Source organism: Schistocerca gregaria, chromosome 9, assembly GCF_023897955.1.
Source record: "Schistocerca gregaria isolate iqSchGreg1 chromosome 9, iqSchGreg1.2, whole genome shotgun sequence".
Taxonomy (NCBI): domain Eukaryota; kingdom Metazoa; phylum Arthropoda; class Insecta; order Orthoptera; family Acrididae; genus Schistocerca; species Schistocerca gregaria.
This window is the reverse complement of record NC_064928.1, coordinates 117,799,447-117,816,282: the sequence shown is the minus strand read 5'-3', so window position 1 is coordinate 117,816,282 and position 16,836 is coordinate 117,799,447. Positions and strand designations below refer to the sequence as shown.

Below are 16,836 nucleotides of genomic sequence, written 5' to 3'. Positions count from 1 at the left end.
GTGATATAATTATAGCTATTTCTGTAAGAGTTTTCTTTGACACTTGGAGAAAAAAATAGGCCAAAGAGAAAACTGCGGCATGTAATACAAGTAAAAGGGAGCGAGTTACGTGAGGTAGCACAACTACCAGTATACCATTAACCTTAATACTGCACTAGTCTTCACATGATTGTTTTTTGGATAGCCGCTCGGGATTAGCAGAGCGGTCTCAGGCGCTGCAGTCATGGACTGTGCGGCTGGTCCCGGCGGAGCTTCGAGTCCTCTCTCAGGCATGTGTGTGTGTGTGTGCGCGCGCGTGTGTGTGTGTGTGTGTGTGTGTGTGTGTGTGTGTGTGTGTGTGTTGACCTCAGGATAATTTACGTTAAGTAGTGTGTAAGCTTAGGGACTGATGACCTTACCAGTTAAGTCCCATAAGATTTCACACACATTTGAACATTTGTTTTTTGGATGGTGCTTTAAATTGATGCTGAGGGGTAATGCGTTTCATATACGTAGGCAATCTGGAATGGTTGTCGTAAGTTATCGATGGAATTTATGTATGAGGTTCCAAGTTTGCTCCTCTAAAATGATTTGAATTTCCTGTAGAGACGTACATTTGCTACCATTGTCAGAAAGAGCAACACGTGGGCACCTCAGGTTCGTCATACACGAACGCTACATACCTCAGCTGGTATTTCCAGACTTACTCTTACAAGTAACGATGAATGAGCTGGTGCACTGAAGCCCATGAATTGTTTTTCCACAATTCCGGAAATTTTTTGTGTATTGCTTCTCGCGGACGTCGATAACGTCAAGGGACTTACGACCTTGAGGCAAAAATTCATGATGTACTACACCACGGTAATTGAAAAACAAAAACAGCGAGCAAAGCTTTGACGTTTGATCGAACTTGGCGTGCTTTTTTAGGTCTGTGGGACGCTTCCATTGGGACAAGTGGGCATTGGTTTCATCACCAGTTATGACCCTTTTGAGCAAATCAGGATCATTATAGAAGACATTCAAGAGCTCCTGTGACGGTTCTTCTGAACCAAATTGAGAAGTTGGGACAAACTTGGCTGACACGAGTCTCATACCCAAGATATTAAAAAAAAATTTCATGAAACGAGCCGACCGATATGCCAATATCCTCAGCAAGCTCCCTTACAGCTTGGACGTTATCATCTGTTGTTGATGTCCTGGGGCGACCAGAGCGAGGTTCATCATTGGCATTTTCTCGGCCTTCTTGGAAGTGCCTGTAGCACTTGTAATTATTTATTTATTTATTTATTTATTTATTTTTACTTAGCAGACTCACCATATGACACTCTCAACATTTCATTTAGAGCACTTGATACCATTTTCCGCATAAAATTTGATGCAAATTCTGTGCTCCATTTCGTATAATAATCAAAAATCGCCGAGCACAGTAAAACACGTCTAACCTTTGTATCTGTCAAAAACCAAAGAATACGCTGTACACTTGAAATTGTGAACACATGTCCGGGACATGCGAATAACAGAAAAAAAGATCGATTATCGAATGTGTGTTGCCCGCGCATTTTGAAAAGCCACTGGGGACCTAGAAACGACGGAGAGGTTCGTCCCGCCACAGCTCGCAGCTACAGCAGCCACAACAGGCTACAGCAGTCCACCCACCCCAGCGCCGCCCCACACCGAACCCAGGGTTATTGTGTGGTTCGCCCCCAGTGAACGAACTCCCCCCCCCCCACTCCGAACCCCCCCCCCTTCCACCACAAACAGACCGGGAACACCTCTTACCAGAAGAATGTAACCCCCAAATGTTTGCATGGTACAGTAATTATGGTGTATGTGTACGTGGAGACAGTGCATGTGCAGCTATCACCGACATGGTTTTGTTGTTGTTGTTGTGGTCTTCAGTCCTGAGACTGGTTTGATGCAGCTCTCCATGCTACTCTATCCTGTGCCAGCTGCTTCATCTCCCAGTACCTACTGCAGCCTACATCCTTCTGAATCTGCTTAGTGTATTCATCTCTTGGTCTCCCTCTGCGATTTTTACCTTCCACGCTGCCCTACAGTACCAAATTGGTGATCCCTTGATGCCTCAGAACACGTCCTACCAACCGATACCTTCTCCTAGTCAAGTTGTACCACAAACTCCTCTTCTCCCCAATTCTGTCCAATACCTCCTCATTAGTTATGTGATATACCAATCTAATCTTCAGCATTCTTCTGTAGCACCACATTTCGAAAACTTCTATTCTCTTCTTGTCCAAACTATTTATCGTCCATGTTTCACTTCCATACATGGCTACACTCCATACAAAAACTTTCAGAAATGACTTCCTGACACTTAAATCTATACTCGATGTTAACAAATTTCTCTTCTCGACATGGTGTAACTGAGGCGAAATAAGGGGAACCAGACCGCATTCGCCGAGGTAGATGGAAAACTGCCTCAAAATCAATTCACAGACTGGCCGGCACACCAGCACTTGACATTAATCCGCCGGACGGATTTGTGCTGGGGACGGCCACGCCTTCCCGCTCGGGAAACAGCGCGTTAGACCGCGCGGCCAGCCAGGTGGGCCGAAAAGTCACCTTATTTTTGGAACAGCCCTCCTGCTTTCATATCTTCTGATACCAGTTATTTTGTAACGTTAGCTCAATGTGCGGGTGCGTTGTCTTGGTGAAACAGCACACGCGCAACCCTTCCCGGACGTTTTTGCTGCAGTGCAGGAAGGAATTTGTTCTTTAAAACATTTTCGTAGGATGCACCTGTTACTGTAGTGCCCTTTGGAACGCAATGGGTAAGGATTACGCCCTCGCTATCCCAGAACATGGACACCATCATTTTTTCAGCACTGGCGGTTCCCCGAAATGTTTTTGGTGGCGGTGAATCTGTGTGCTTCCATTGAGCTGACTGGTGCTTTGTTTCTGCATTGAAAAATGGCATCCACGTCTCATCCATTGTCACAACCGACGAAAACAAAGTGCCATTCATGCCGTCGTTGCGCTTCAACATTGCTTGGCAACATGCCACACGGGCAGCCATGTGGTCGTCCGTCAGCATTCATGGCATCCCACCTGGATGACACTTTTCGCATATTCAGGTCGTCATGCAGGATTGTGTGCACAGAACCTACAGAAATGCCAACTCTGGAGGCGATCTGTTCAACCGTCGTTCGGCGATCCCCCAAAACAATTCTCTCCACTTTCTCGATCATGTCGTCAGACCGGCTTGTGTGAACCCGAGGTTGTTTCGGTTTGTTGTCACACGATGTTCTGCCTTCATTAAACTGTCGCACCCACGAACGCACTTTCGACACATCCGTAACTCCATCACCACATGTCTCCTTCAACTGTCGATGAATTTCAATTGGTTTCACAGCACGTGAATGCACAAAACGAATGATTGCACGCTGTTCAAGTAAGGAAAAGGTCGCCATTTTAAGTATTTAAAACAGTTCTCATTCTCGCCGCTGGCGGTAAGATTCCATTTGCCGTACGGTGCTGCCATCTCTGGGACGTCTTGACAATGAACGCGGCCTCATTTCAAAATAATGCGCATGTTTCTATCTCTTTCCAGTCCGGAGAAAAAAAATCGGATTCCTTAGAACTTGAATGCACCTCGTACATTAGAGAAGTTATTATAGAAGAGCGCAGTTTTACAAACTGCCCGGCCGGCGCAGTATCAGCTTTGCACCTCAGAGCTCTGCGGGTGGGCTCAGTACAGTGAGCGCGGGCTCGGCGTGTTGCAGCTGCTGGGGAACTTCCTGGAGGCGTTCCACGAGGGCGGTCTCTACTTGAGCGAGCGGCTGGCCAGCGACAGCGCGGGCGGCGCCGCCCCCGCCGACGTGCACACCGCGGCCTTCTTCGGCGCGATGCGGAGCTTCTGCAGCGCCGCCATCGGTGCCGACCCCAACCGTCTCATACCGGACTTACCGGAGCACGAGGTCTCTAAGGCGATGAGACGCATCATGGGTCTCATACAGGTAAGCACTATTAAGGCACTGAATTCACCCACTAGCTGTGCGACAGTGGCACTGTCTGCTACTGCATCTCCTTTGTAAGGTGTCAGGCAAATCCAACACCTTCCATGGAAACCCTGACATGATAAGCAAATCCAGTAGTATGTCACATAGCTCCGAATAAATCGTGACATTAAATTAACCAAAGGAATACGTGTAACGAGTGAGCAAATGGAATACCACAGACTAACACAAAATGCCTAAATGCATGTCATACCTTCCCACCGTGAGACAGACGCAATTACGATGGGAGAAACGAGAACAGAAGCCGAGAGCAGATCCGTGTTAACCTGAAGGCCCTACGATAAGGGACGGACACCCAAGTCGCCATCTAACCGCTATGTCCACCCCCCAACCCATGTTAAAAGCTAGAGCCCTCCAGAAAAACAGTATAGATCTTACGATAACGCTAAAAGGACCACACCCGCAGCAAGTTTTAGCGTGAGACTTTTTCGCATCTCTGTTACGTTGCTAACTTTAAAAACATTGCCCCACCACGAAAAGTATAACGTTTGGTCATATGAAAGCAAAGACAGATAGTTTTTTTTTAAACCAACTTCGGTAAATTGTAGTAAGGAGAAGTTAGGAGAGGAGAGTTGCTTGCAGGATGGCGAGATGAGCGGAGTTGTGTTGCCCGCCGTCCCCTGGCGAACGCCGACAAGGTAATGAACACGTGCGATGCCGCATAACGGCGTATAAGGCTTCACTCAGAACTGCAGAAGTCTCATCTGTGACACCCCCTTTTTGCGTAATACTAGTGTCGATCGTCAATTAAAGCTCATGGTGTTCACATTTGCCACTTGAAGTAAAAATCTGAAACGCGATGATTTTTCTGATATATAGTTATTGAGAAGCCACATCAGCCACTGTAATTTACGACAAGTTAGATAAGTAATTAAAGATAATTAAGGGTCACTGTAGACCATTTTGATAGTTTTCTCTTTTCTGAAACTTAATTTAAACCTAGATTATAGATGTGGCATAGGTCATCCTTTGATCCATTCTAGAACTTGGAAACCCATTCAGGGAATATTCGTTCACATTTTTGTTGAACGCAGTTGGTTTTTATTATCCTGTATTAAAACATTTCCTTTTATCAATAGTGCAAGTTATAAACGAAGTTTTGTGAATAGAATACAATTTCCAATGGTAAACGTAACAGCTTTCTCGACGTTATTTTACCTGCTAACTAAAAATAGGGAAGCCTTGAACCCCTTCCACTAAATTTAGTTAGTATTAAGATACTTTTACAGGGAGTGTAGTGGAGCTGACGCTGAAATCATTAAGAATTTGGTTATATCATCGCTAGTCTCACTGAACTCTTCTGAATTTTACATGTCATGTGTTATCTGGCGTCTCCTTACCAGCAACAGGTCCCAGGTTCAAACTAGTCAATTCCCTAAAACACACGCTGAGAGCGTCATTGCGCGAAAGTGGTAGGGAGACACGATATAGAACAGACAGACACCACACAGAATGTTAAACCTTATTCACCTTCTAGGCTACATTACAACTTGTATCGTATGCCGAAATCTTAAGAGGAAGGAAATATAATGGAAGTTAAAGATCTTACGATTGAATTTTCCAACGAAAACATTTAAGTCTCATCTTTATCTACGATAATGAATAAACGAAGGCCTCGACTGGAACTCAGGCATTCTTGCTTCCTAGGCACAAATGCTGACCATTACATCACTGCAGCCACACGTGGGATGTTGCTACACGAATTACCGCAGTCGACTACCTCCCCAACACAAACATAAACACGCGGGATATTGCTACACGAATTACCACAGTCGACTACCGCCCCAACAAAAACTTAAACACGCGGGATGTTGCTACACGAATTACCGCAGTCGACTACCTCCCCAACAAAAAAATAACACGCGGGATGTTGCTACACGAATTACGGCAGTCAACTACCTCCCCAACACAAACATAAACACGCGGGATGTTGCTACACGAATTACGGCAGTCAACTACCTCCCCAACACAAACATAGACACGCGGGATGTTGCTACACGAATTACCGCAGTCGACTACGTCCTCAACAAAATGTTAAACACGCAGGATGTTGCTACACGAATTACCGCATTCGACTACCTCCCCAACACAAACATAAACATGTGGGATGTAGTACACGAATTACCGCAGTCGACTACCTCCCCAACAAAAACTTAAATACGCGGGATGTTGCTACACGAATTACCGCAGTCGACTACGTCCCCAACAAAATCTTAAACATGCGGGATGTTGCTACACGAATTACCGCCGTCGACTACCTCCCCAACACAAACATAAACACGCGGGATGTTGCTACACGAATTACCGCAGTCGACTACCTCCCCAACACAAACATAAACACGCGGGATGTTGCTACATGAATTACCGCAGTCGACTACCTCCCCAACAAAAACTTAAACACGCGGGATGTTGCTACACGAATTACCGCAGTCGACTACCTCCCCAACACAAACATAAACACGCGGGATATTGCTACACGAATTACCACAGTCGACTACCTCCCCAACAAAAACTTAAACACGCGGGATGTTGGTACACGAATTACCGCAGTCGACTACCTCCCCAACACAAACATAAACACGCGGGATGTTGCTACATGAATTACCGCAGTCGACTACCTCCCCAACAAAAACTTAAACACGCGGGATGTTGCTACACGAATTACCGTATTCGACTACCTCCCCAACACAAACATAAACACACGGGATGTTGCTACACGAATTACCGCAGTCAACTACGTCCCCAACAAAAACTTAAACACGTGGGATGTTGCTACACGAATTACCACAGTCGACTACCTCCCCAACACAAACATAAACACGCGGGATATTGCTACACGAATTACCACAGTCGACTACCGCCCCAACAAAAACTTAAACACGCGGGATGTTGCTACACGAATTACCGCAGTCGACTACCTCCCCAACACAAACATAAACACGCGGGATGTTGCTACACGAATTACCGCAAGCGACTACGTCCCCAACAAAAACTTAAACACGCGGGATGTTGCTACACGAATTACCGCATTCGACTACCTCCCCAACACAAACATAAACACGCGCGATGTTGCTACACGAATTACCGCAGTCAACTACCTCCCCAACAAAAACTTAAACACGCGGGATGTTGTTACACGAATTACCGCAGTAGACTACCTCCCCAACAAAAACTTAAACACGTGGGATGTTGCTACACGAATTACCGCAGTCGACTACCTCCCCAACACAAACATAAACACGTGGGATATTGCTACACGAATTACCACAGTCGACTACCGCCCCAACAAAAACTTAAACACGCGGGATGTTGCTACACGAATTACCGCAGTCAACTACCTCCCCAACAAAAACTTAAACACGCGGGATGTTGCTACACGAATTACCGCAGTCGACTACCTCCCCAACAAAAACTTAAACACGTGGGATGTTGCTACACGAATTACCGCAGTCGACTACGTCCCCAACACAAACATAAACACGCGGGATATTGCTACACGAATTACCACAGTTGACTACCGCCCCAACAAAAATTTAAACACGCGGGATGTTGCTACACGAATTACCACAGTCGACTACGTCCCCAACAAAATATTAAACATGCGGGATGTTGCTACACGAATTACCGCAGTCGACTACCTCCCCAACACAAACATAAACACGTGGGATGTTGCTACACGAATTACCGCAGTCGACTACGTTCCCAACACAAACATAAACACGCGGGATATTGCTACACGAATTACCACAGTTGACTACCGCCCCAACAAAAATTTAAACACGCGGGATGTTGCTACACGAATTACCGCAGTCGACTACGTCCCCAACAAAATCTTAAACATGCGGGATGTTGCTACACGAATTACCGCAGTCAACTACATCCCCAACAAAAACTTAAACACGCGGGATGTTGCTACACGAATTACCGCAGTCGACTACCTCCCCAACACAAACATAAACACGCGGGATATTGCTACACGAATTACCACAGTCGACTACCTCCCCAACAAAAACTTAAACATGCGGGATGTTGCTACACGAACTACCGCAGTCGACTACCTCCCCAACACAAACATACACACGCGGGATGTTGCTACATGAATTACCGCAGTCGACTACCTCCCCAACACAAACTTAAACACGCGGGATGTTGCTACACGAATTACCGCAGTCGACTACGTCCCCAACAAAATCTTAAACATGCGGGATGTTGCTACACGAATTACCGCAGTCAACTACATCCCCAACAAAAACTTAAACACGCGGGATGTTGCTACACGAATTACCGCAGTCGACTACCTCCCCAACACAAACATAAACACGCGGGATATTGCTACACGAATTACCACAGTCGACTACCTCCCCAACAAAAACTTAAACACGTGGGATGTTGCTACACGAACTACCGCAGTCGACTACCTCCCCAACACAAACATACACACGCGGGATGTTGCTACATGAATTACCGCAGTCGACTACCTCCCCAACACAAACTTAAACATGCGGGATGTGGCTACACGAATTACCGCAGTCGACTACCTCCCCAACACAAACTACAATTCACATTCTCAACCTATTTTCCTCCTACATTTTCACTATTGCTAGGCCTCTCCGGCATTCGAATAGCACTCCAGCGTTGCAGGAAACGTAGTATCGTAACTGGCGGCCGATACCGAGTAGGTATTACAGAGACAGAAAAAATGTAGAACGTAACAGCCTGAGCAATGGCTCTGAGCACTATGCGACTTAACTTCTGAGGTCATTAGTCGCCTAGAACTTAGAACTAATCAAACCTAACTAACCTAAGGCCATCACACACATCCATGCCCGAGGCAGGATTTGAACCTGCGAACGTAGTGGTCGCTCGGCTCGAGCCTGTATCGCTTAGAACCGCATGGCCACTCCGGCCGGCTAACAGCCTGAGAAAAGGTTTTGAAGCAATACGGGGGATGGTATATATCGGGTGCTTACAATGAAACTTTCCATATTTAACACGTTATAACACGGAAACTAATTACCATACGAGTACCTGATTTGGTAGCATATATGTCAAGGATATGGGGAAGAGAAATAATGCAGACTCAATCCAACTGAAACACTTCCAATGTGCTGCTAAGGTGCAACACACCATTACATACCGGTCTCATTACTTCTACAAAATGGGCTCAATAGGGGCACCGTCAATGTCCAAAAGAGACCAAAAGCGCAGGATTGCATTCGGCACAGCAGAACCAAACATCCCCGTAGGTATTCTGGCTACCTCTTTTGATATGCTGCGCATCAGATCAGTACAGGCGTGAATGTTCCCCTCGCGAAACGTGTCCTTCAGGTGGCCCAACAACCAGAAATCACAGGGAGTGAGATCAGGTGATAGTGCCGGCCCAGCATTTCGAAACGATGGGCTGATAATTCGATCGTTTCCAAGTTAGAAACTTCCTGACAGGTTACAACTGTGTGCCGGACCGAGGCACGGACTTGGTCTGTGAGGACGAGTCGTGAGTCGAGCTTGGGCGGCTCAGTTAGTAGAGCACCTGATCGCAAACGGCACAGGTCCCTTGTTCGAGTCTCAGTCTGGCAGACAGGAAATTTTATATCAGCACACACTCAGTTGCAGATTGAAAATTTCATTTTGATTTCCAAATGTGTCTCAGAGAAGGATGTGAACTTCACGAGCAATGGGCGGTGGGTTCCATCTTGCACGCAAACTGTTGAGTTCAATACCTCTCTCTCCTGTACGACGGGTCCGTCATCCTGGCGAAGCGTATCGCAAATGGTTCATATGGCTCTGAGCACTATGGGACTTAACATCTGAGGTCATCAGTCCCCTAGAACTTAGGACTACTTAAACCTAACTAATCTAAGGACATCAAACACATCCATGCCGAAGGCAGGATTCGAACCTGCGACCATAGTGGTCGCGCGGTTCCAGACTGAAGCGCCTAGAACCGCTCGGCCACACTGGCCCCAGTAATGCAGGCCAGTCACATTGGACGTCTTTGGTTCTTGAACGCCAACTTGTTCAAAGAAGAATGTGCCAATGATGAAAGTAGCCATGAAGCTACCCCATACGGTGATATGTTCACCATGCAGAGGAACCTCGTGCACAGTGACTAGAGGTGAAGATCCACCCACACGGCAACTTTGTGTCTTGACCTCGCCCGTCAGAGAAAAATGAACTTCGTCTGTCTGTAGATGAAGAAACCAACCAATCAATCATAGGAACACACAGAAACAGTTGATAGATTCTCCGCCACTTCCTCTTGTATTGTACGTGTAGGGCCAGCCCTCATCAACTTCAGTCCTCGTGAGAAAGAGGAGAGCGAAGTTCAAAATGTGTGTGTAATTTTATGGGACTGATCTGCTAAGGTCATCAGTCCCTAAGCTTACACACCACTTAACCTAAGTTATCCTAAGGACAAACACACACACACACATGCCCGAGGGAGGACTCGAACCTCCGCCGGGACCATACGCACAGTGGGAGAGCGAAGTGAACACGTCATTGGGCGTCCTGTGTAGCGAGCTGCTGAACCATGTGGATCTTGTACGGATACCGTTCGAGAATATTTCGAAACACCTTCTGTTTGTTGGAGCACGGGATGTTCAACTGTGGTGATACAGCACGCGCACTGCCTGACGATCGGGAATTGCGCTCAGTGTTGTCTGCCATGGCAACGGCGATTTCATCAACCACCTTTGGTGCAACCGGCCGTCGGCTTCTTGCTGGAGTGGCAGCCAGTTTTCCAGCTGATTCGAACTTCTTCATAGTGCTTTACACTGCAGGTGGAGGAAGAGGACCCTTCCATAATCACCTGACAATATTCTCGAAGTACAGATGCAGCATTACTGTTGTCTTAATAACAGAGCTTTACCGGTGTAAGACCGTTAGCAGCGCGTTACGTAACGATGGTCAGGCGTTCTCTATATAAGTGGGCAGTGTACGCCAGCGGAATCATACCGCTGTCAGCTCTATCTGCAACAGCATTATGCCTCGTTGACGTGTCTATCGTCATCGTCGCCACCGCATGCCAGTTTACAAACACATAATTAGTTTGGAGAATAAACTTGGAGGAAATGGCACTGCACAATCTATTATTCTTAATGGACCAGTTTTTTTTTCGTGTATGTCGAGTTAATTTTTCACTCGACGTTGCCACTGGAGCAGCTGGCAGTGGGTGGTTTACACTGCTCATCTTGCCCAAGCTCATGTTGACACGTTAACAAGTGCACTGCGACTGGTCAGGTGTGTGAGACTATGAATCACGATGACTGATTCCGGCAACTGGTGGCCATAGTTGGAACTGGAAGGTGGCGCTGTGACGCACCGAAGTCGTGCATCCCAGACTCTGGACATTAACGCTACCAAAATTTGTACTCGTATGGTAATTGGTTTCTGTGTTATAACGTGATAAATAGCCGAAGTTCAATTATAAGTACCCGGGAGATGCAGAGACCAACCAGTCAATCACAAAAACACACAGAATGGTTCAAATGGGACTTAACATCTGAGGTCATCAGTCCCCTGGAACTTAGAACTACTTAAACCTGAGGGCGTCACACACATCCATGCCCGAGGAAGGATACGAACCTGCGACCGTAGCGGCCGCGCGGTTTCAGACTGTAGCGCCTAGAAGCGCTCGGCCACTCCGGCCAGTGACACACAGAAACACTTGAAACATTCGCCGCTACTTCCTCTTGTACTGTACGTTCATTTGTTTTGTGGCTGTGTACTACCAATCGAAACAAAACACATCGGTTGAACGCGAGAGAAAATAATGTGTGTCCAAACTGTAACGGCAACGTACCGTAAACAAACTGACTGTACAGGGAGACAGGCGTGTGCGGCCCTGTTGACCGGCTACCGTGCCCGCCGGACCGCGTGCACCGCGGTAGCATTCATTTCACGCTAGGTGAGGAAAGCCCTACGTCAACGTGACGTAGGCACGCGTCATCATGAGTTTCACGAGTTGTCCTATAGACTGTTGTGTGCATTCTGTATACATCGACTGTTGTGTGCGTCTCGAATCGGCACTGTTCATTGTTCTTAGTTGATTTGCAACATCAAGGCAAAATTAAATGGAACTAGGTGGTTTAATATTTCCAGCACCATTCGGAATTACTTCGAACTTCAGTTTCTCAGTTTAACGTTTCTCCCCACATGAATTATGTAGAATTCATTGGCTTTTATGAAAATACGACACCCTTTAATTTCTTCCTATTTCACGTTTTTATCCACGTGATTTATGCACGATTAATCGGACTAAAAAATGCCTAGACACTTTCGTTATGATTGAATTCCTTCATTCAGATATTTGTTATGTTCATGAAACACACAATAACATCCCATATTCTTTGGATTCCAGCTTAATAATTAATTATTTCACGTTTCTATCCACACGATTTATGCACAATTCATCGGACTTTTTTTTAATTGATTAAAATCTATTTTTTGTTGTTTTTTTTTTTTTTTTTTTTTTTTTTACTTTCGTTATGTTTCCTTCGTTCAGACATTCATTATGTTACTGAAACACACAAGACCATCCCAAATTGTTTGGATTACAGCTTAATAATTAACCCAACTGGGATGAGCCTAACAGATAACTCCTGTCACTTCGTTTGTGCACATTTATTTACATTTAGCTTTGATGTTATCAGTACAAACACAAATATCGGTCGATATACGCACTCATGTAGTCGATTTAGGTTATTTACGTCACGATGACGTAATGTTGCGTCACTATGACGTGGGGCTTTTCTCACCTAAAGTGAGATGAATGCTACCTCCTGCACCGCCTCTGCGACGTCCATGCTCACCTCCTCCTCCAGCCGTGCGCCTCGCCTCATCCCACCTCTACGCCCGTACTGCAGCTGCTGGCCCGAGGCTGCGCTTCACCGTATGCGGCAAAGGATAGGAGGCCTGCTCTAATAAGAGGAGCGCGCCGACTCCGTTTCCCAGATTTTGTCCAAATTTATATTAATGGAGGGGTTGGTCAGAAATGCAAATGAACAGAGGTGGGAGTTTGGTGGCCCTGCGTTTAGGGGGAAAAAAGGCATTTTAGCGCGGTCGGTTAACGATTGAACCAAGCGCACGGTGACAATTATTGAACTATGCGAAACAAAATCGTCATAAATTCTGAACGGTTTGTGTTAGGACGTTCAAGCTGCACCATTGGCCGCGGGGTACGATGGCAATTAGCATGCGCTGCATAGTTTAGTGACGAAGCCCGCTTTCATTTGTGTGAGTTCGTCAATAATCAAAATTTGCGCACTTGGGGGACCGAGAATCCGCATTGCGCGATCGAGAAGCCCCTCCACCCTCAATGGGCGACTGAGTGGTGTGCAATGTCCAGTCACGGAAATAATCGGTGGGATATTCCTTGGTGGCAAGGTGACTGCGGAACGGTACTTGAAGGTTTTCGAAGGTGGTTTCATTCCGATTATCCAAAGTGGTCCTGATTTCGACAAGATGTCTACATCTACATGACTACTCTGCAATTCACATTTAAGTGCTTGGCAGAGGGTTCATCGAACCACAATCATACTATCTCTCTACTATTCCACTCCCGAACAGCGAGCGGGAAAAACGAACACCTAAACCTTTCTGTTCGAGCTCTGATTTCTCTTATTTTATTTTGATGATCATTCCTACCTATGTAGGTTGGGCTCAACAAAATATTTTCGCATTCGGAAGAGAAAGTTGGTGACTGAAATTTCGTAAAAAGGTCTCGCCGCGACGAAAAACGTCTATGCTGTAATGACTTCCATCCCAACTCGTGTATCATATCTGCCACACTCTCTCCCCTATAACGCGATAATACAAAACGAGCTGCCCTTTTTTGCACCCTTTCGATGTCCTCCGTCAATCCCACCTGGTAAGGATCCCACACCGCGCAGCAATATTCTAACAGAGGACGAACGAGTGTAGTGTAAGCTGTCTCTTTAGTGGACTTGTTGCATCTTCTAAGTGTCCTGCCAATGAAACGCAACCTTTGGCTCGCCTTCCCGACAATATTATCTATGTGGTCCTTGCAACTGAAGTTGTTCGTAATTTTAACACCCAGGTACTTAGTTGAATTGACAGCCTTGAGAATTGTACTATTTATCGAGTAATCGAATTCCAACAGATTTCTTTTGGAACTCATGTGGATCATCTCACACTTTTCGTTATTTAGCGTCAACTGCCACCTGACACACCATACAGCAATCTTTTCTAAATCGCTTTGCAGCCGATACTGGTCTTCGGATGACCTTACTAGACGGTAAATTACAGCATCATCTGCGAACAGTCTAAGAGAACTGCTCAGATTGTCACCCAGGTCATTTATATAGATCAGGAACAGTAGAGATCCCAGGACGCTTCCCTGGAGAACACCTGATATCACTTCAGTTTTACTCGATGATTTGCCGTCTGTTACTACGAACTGCGACCTTCCTGACAGGAAGGTCGCAGTAAGACAGAGCGCGACCCCATCGATGCAGGAGAGTGTTTGATGTCCTGGAGGAGCACTTTGGGGACCGCGGTACCCAGAGGCTACTGGTATTGGCCCCCAATTGGTCATCATGTTCTCCGGATCTGAACACATGACACTCCTTTTTGTGGTGCTCCTTTTTCTTTGGTAATCAGCCAGACAAATAAAGCCCTGCAGACAAGCCCTTTCGAACCTACGTCCGGAGCTGATAATGTTGTCTCACATTGCAGCGGCATCTCCATGTCCTTCAGTGATCACTCAGCGTTTAATGCTGTTCGTGCGACATATCAGCGCTACCAGGTCATTTTTTTCTCTCTCTTTTTTTAGGCGTCAGTCTTCTGACTGGTTTCAAGTGGCCTGCCACCCTCTTCATCTCAGAGTAGCACATGCAACCTATGTCCTCAGTTTTTTGCTGGGTCTATTCCAATTTTTGTATTCCTCTACAGTTTTTGCCCTCTACAGTTTAGTACCATGGAGGTCTTTCGCTCATGTGTAACCAATTTCCTATCGTCCTGCCCCTTCTCCTTATCAGTATTTTCCTCATATTTCTTTCCGATTCAGCGCAGATCCTCCTGATTCCTTACTTTAATAGTCCACCTAATTTTCAGAATTCTTTTGTAGCACCACATCTCAAATGCATCGATTCTTTTCTGCGCCGGTTTTCCCATAGCCCATGTTTCACTACCATACAATCCTGTACTCCAGACGTACTTTCTCAGAATTTTCTTCCTCAAATGAAAGCCTATGTTTGATACTACTAGACTTCTCTTGGGCACGAATGCCCTTTTTGCCATTGTTAATCTGCTTTTGATGTCCTCCGTGCTCAGTCTGTCATTGGTTGTTTTACTGCCTAGGTAGCAAAATTCCTTAACATCATCGAATCCGTGACCATCAATGGTTCAAAAATGGTTCAAATGGCTGTGAGGACTATGGGACTCAACTTCTGAGGTCATTAGTCCCCTAGAACTTAGAACTAGTTAAACCTAACTAACTAACCTAAGGACATCATTTACATTCATGTCCGAGCCAGGATTCGAACCTGCAACCGTAGCGCTCTCGGGGCTCCAGACTGCAGCGCCTAGAACTGTATGGCCACTTCGACCGGCGTGACCATCAATCCTGAGGTTAAGTTTCTCGCTGTCCTCATTTCTACTACTTCTTATTACTGTCGTCTTTCTTCGATTTACTCTCAGTCCATATTCTGTACGAATTAGATTATTCATTCCATTAAGCAGATCATGTAATTCTTCTTCACTTTCACTCAGGATAGCAATGGGGCTATATTAAAGACAAAGCGTACAGTACAACCGTTGCAGGGCTGAAAACAGAACATTCAGGACATCATCGACAGCGTCGATGTTCTGACACTTCAGCAGGTCATGCAGAATTTCACTATTCGTCTGTGCATCATCGCCAATGAAAATTTTGTGGTATGTTCTATGGGACCAAACTGCTCAGGTCATCGGTCGCTAGACTTATGCACTAGTTAATGTAACTTAAACTAACTTACACTAAGGACAACATACACACCCACGCCCAAGAGAGGACTCGAACCTCTGATGAAAGGGAGCCGCAAACCGTGGCAAGGCGGCTGACCGCACGGCTACCCCGCGCGGCCATCGTCAATGATGGAAGGGATATCGAGCATGTGATAAAATAAAACCGAATGTCTGTTATTTTCCGTGTTAAAAAATGTATGTGCATGCCGTAAGTTTTAACTAACTCAGGTCTTTTTTCGTATAGTTCAGTAATTGTCACTTTGTATGTTAGCGTGAAGTTCTGGCAATGCTTGGAGCAGCAGTAGGGGCGCAGAACTGTAATCCGAAGGTTTTATGACAAAGTCCAAATCAGGAAACATACTATTATTTCCAGTTTTAAGGTTTTTACAGCGAAAATAAACCGAAATTATGCTCAACCTATTATACCTGACGTAATCAAACCCAACCAGGAGAAAAAAAAATCTGTTAACTGACTCGTGGTGAGGATTAACACAAATCCACAGTCATAAAACGCGATTTTTCAAGATGAATAATGATTGCCATCAGGCAGTAGTGAAACTATTAAACTGACCATCCCCTACCCTAATGCACTCCGTCAGGCCAATCGTGCGACCTCCAATTCTACCGTAAGCTAAACATCAAGAAGCTTCAAAACTTCCCCATCCCGTCGAGAGAGAAAACCAAATCACATCCCGAGAAGTCTGCATCGAAATACATTCCATTGTACACCAGCTATCCCTACTAATATTTGGCGACATGATGCGTTATGTGTTTTGCTACCAAAGCATTCCATGTGTGAGGACATTTTACTAATGTAAACCAAGTTTGTACTGAGCATCGATTCCTGTTGTTTGCA

At 45.8% G+C, this 16,836-nt stretch overlaps 1 protein-coding gene across 5 annotated transcripts in view; it reads left to right on the top strand.

Annotated features, from left to right (window-relative positions):
• LOC126291889 (cytochrome P450 4C1-like) overlaps positions 1-16,836 on the top strand; it is a 139,353-nt gene that overhangs the window by 86,479 nt on the left and 36,038 nt on the right. For all 5 annotated transcript variants that reach the window (XM_049985614.1, XM_049985613.1, XM_049985617.1 and 2 more), the window contains one exon: positions 3,720-3,953. In XM_049985614.1, coding sequence (XP_049841571.1) covers positions 3,720-3,953 — 234 coding nt within the window. The remainder of the gene's footprint in view (positions 1-3,719; positions 3,954-16,836) is intronic.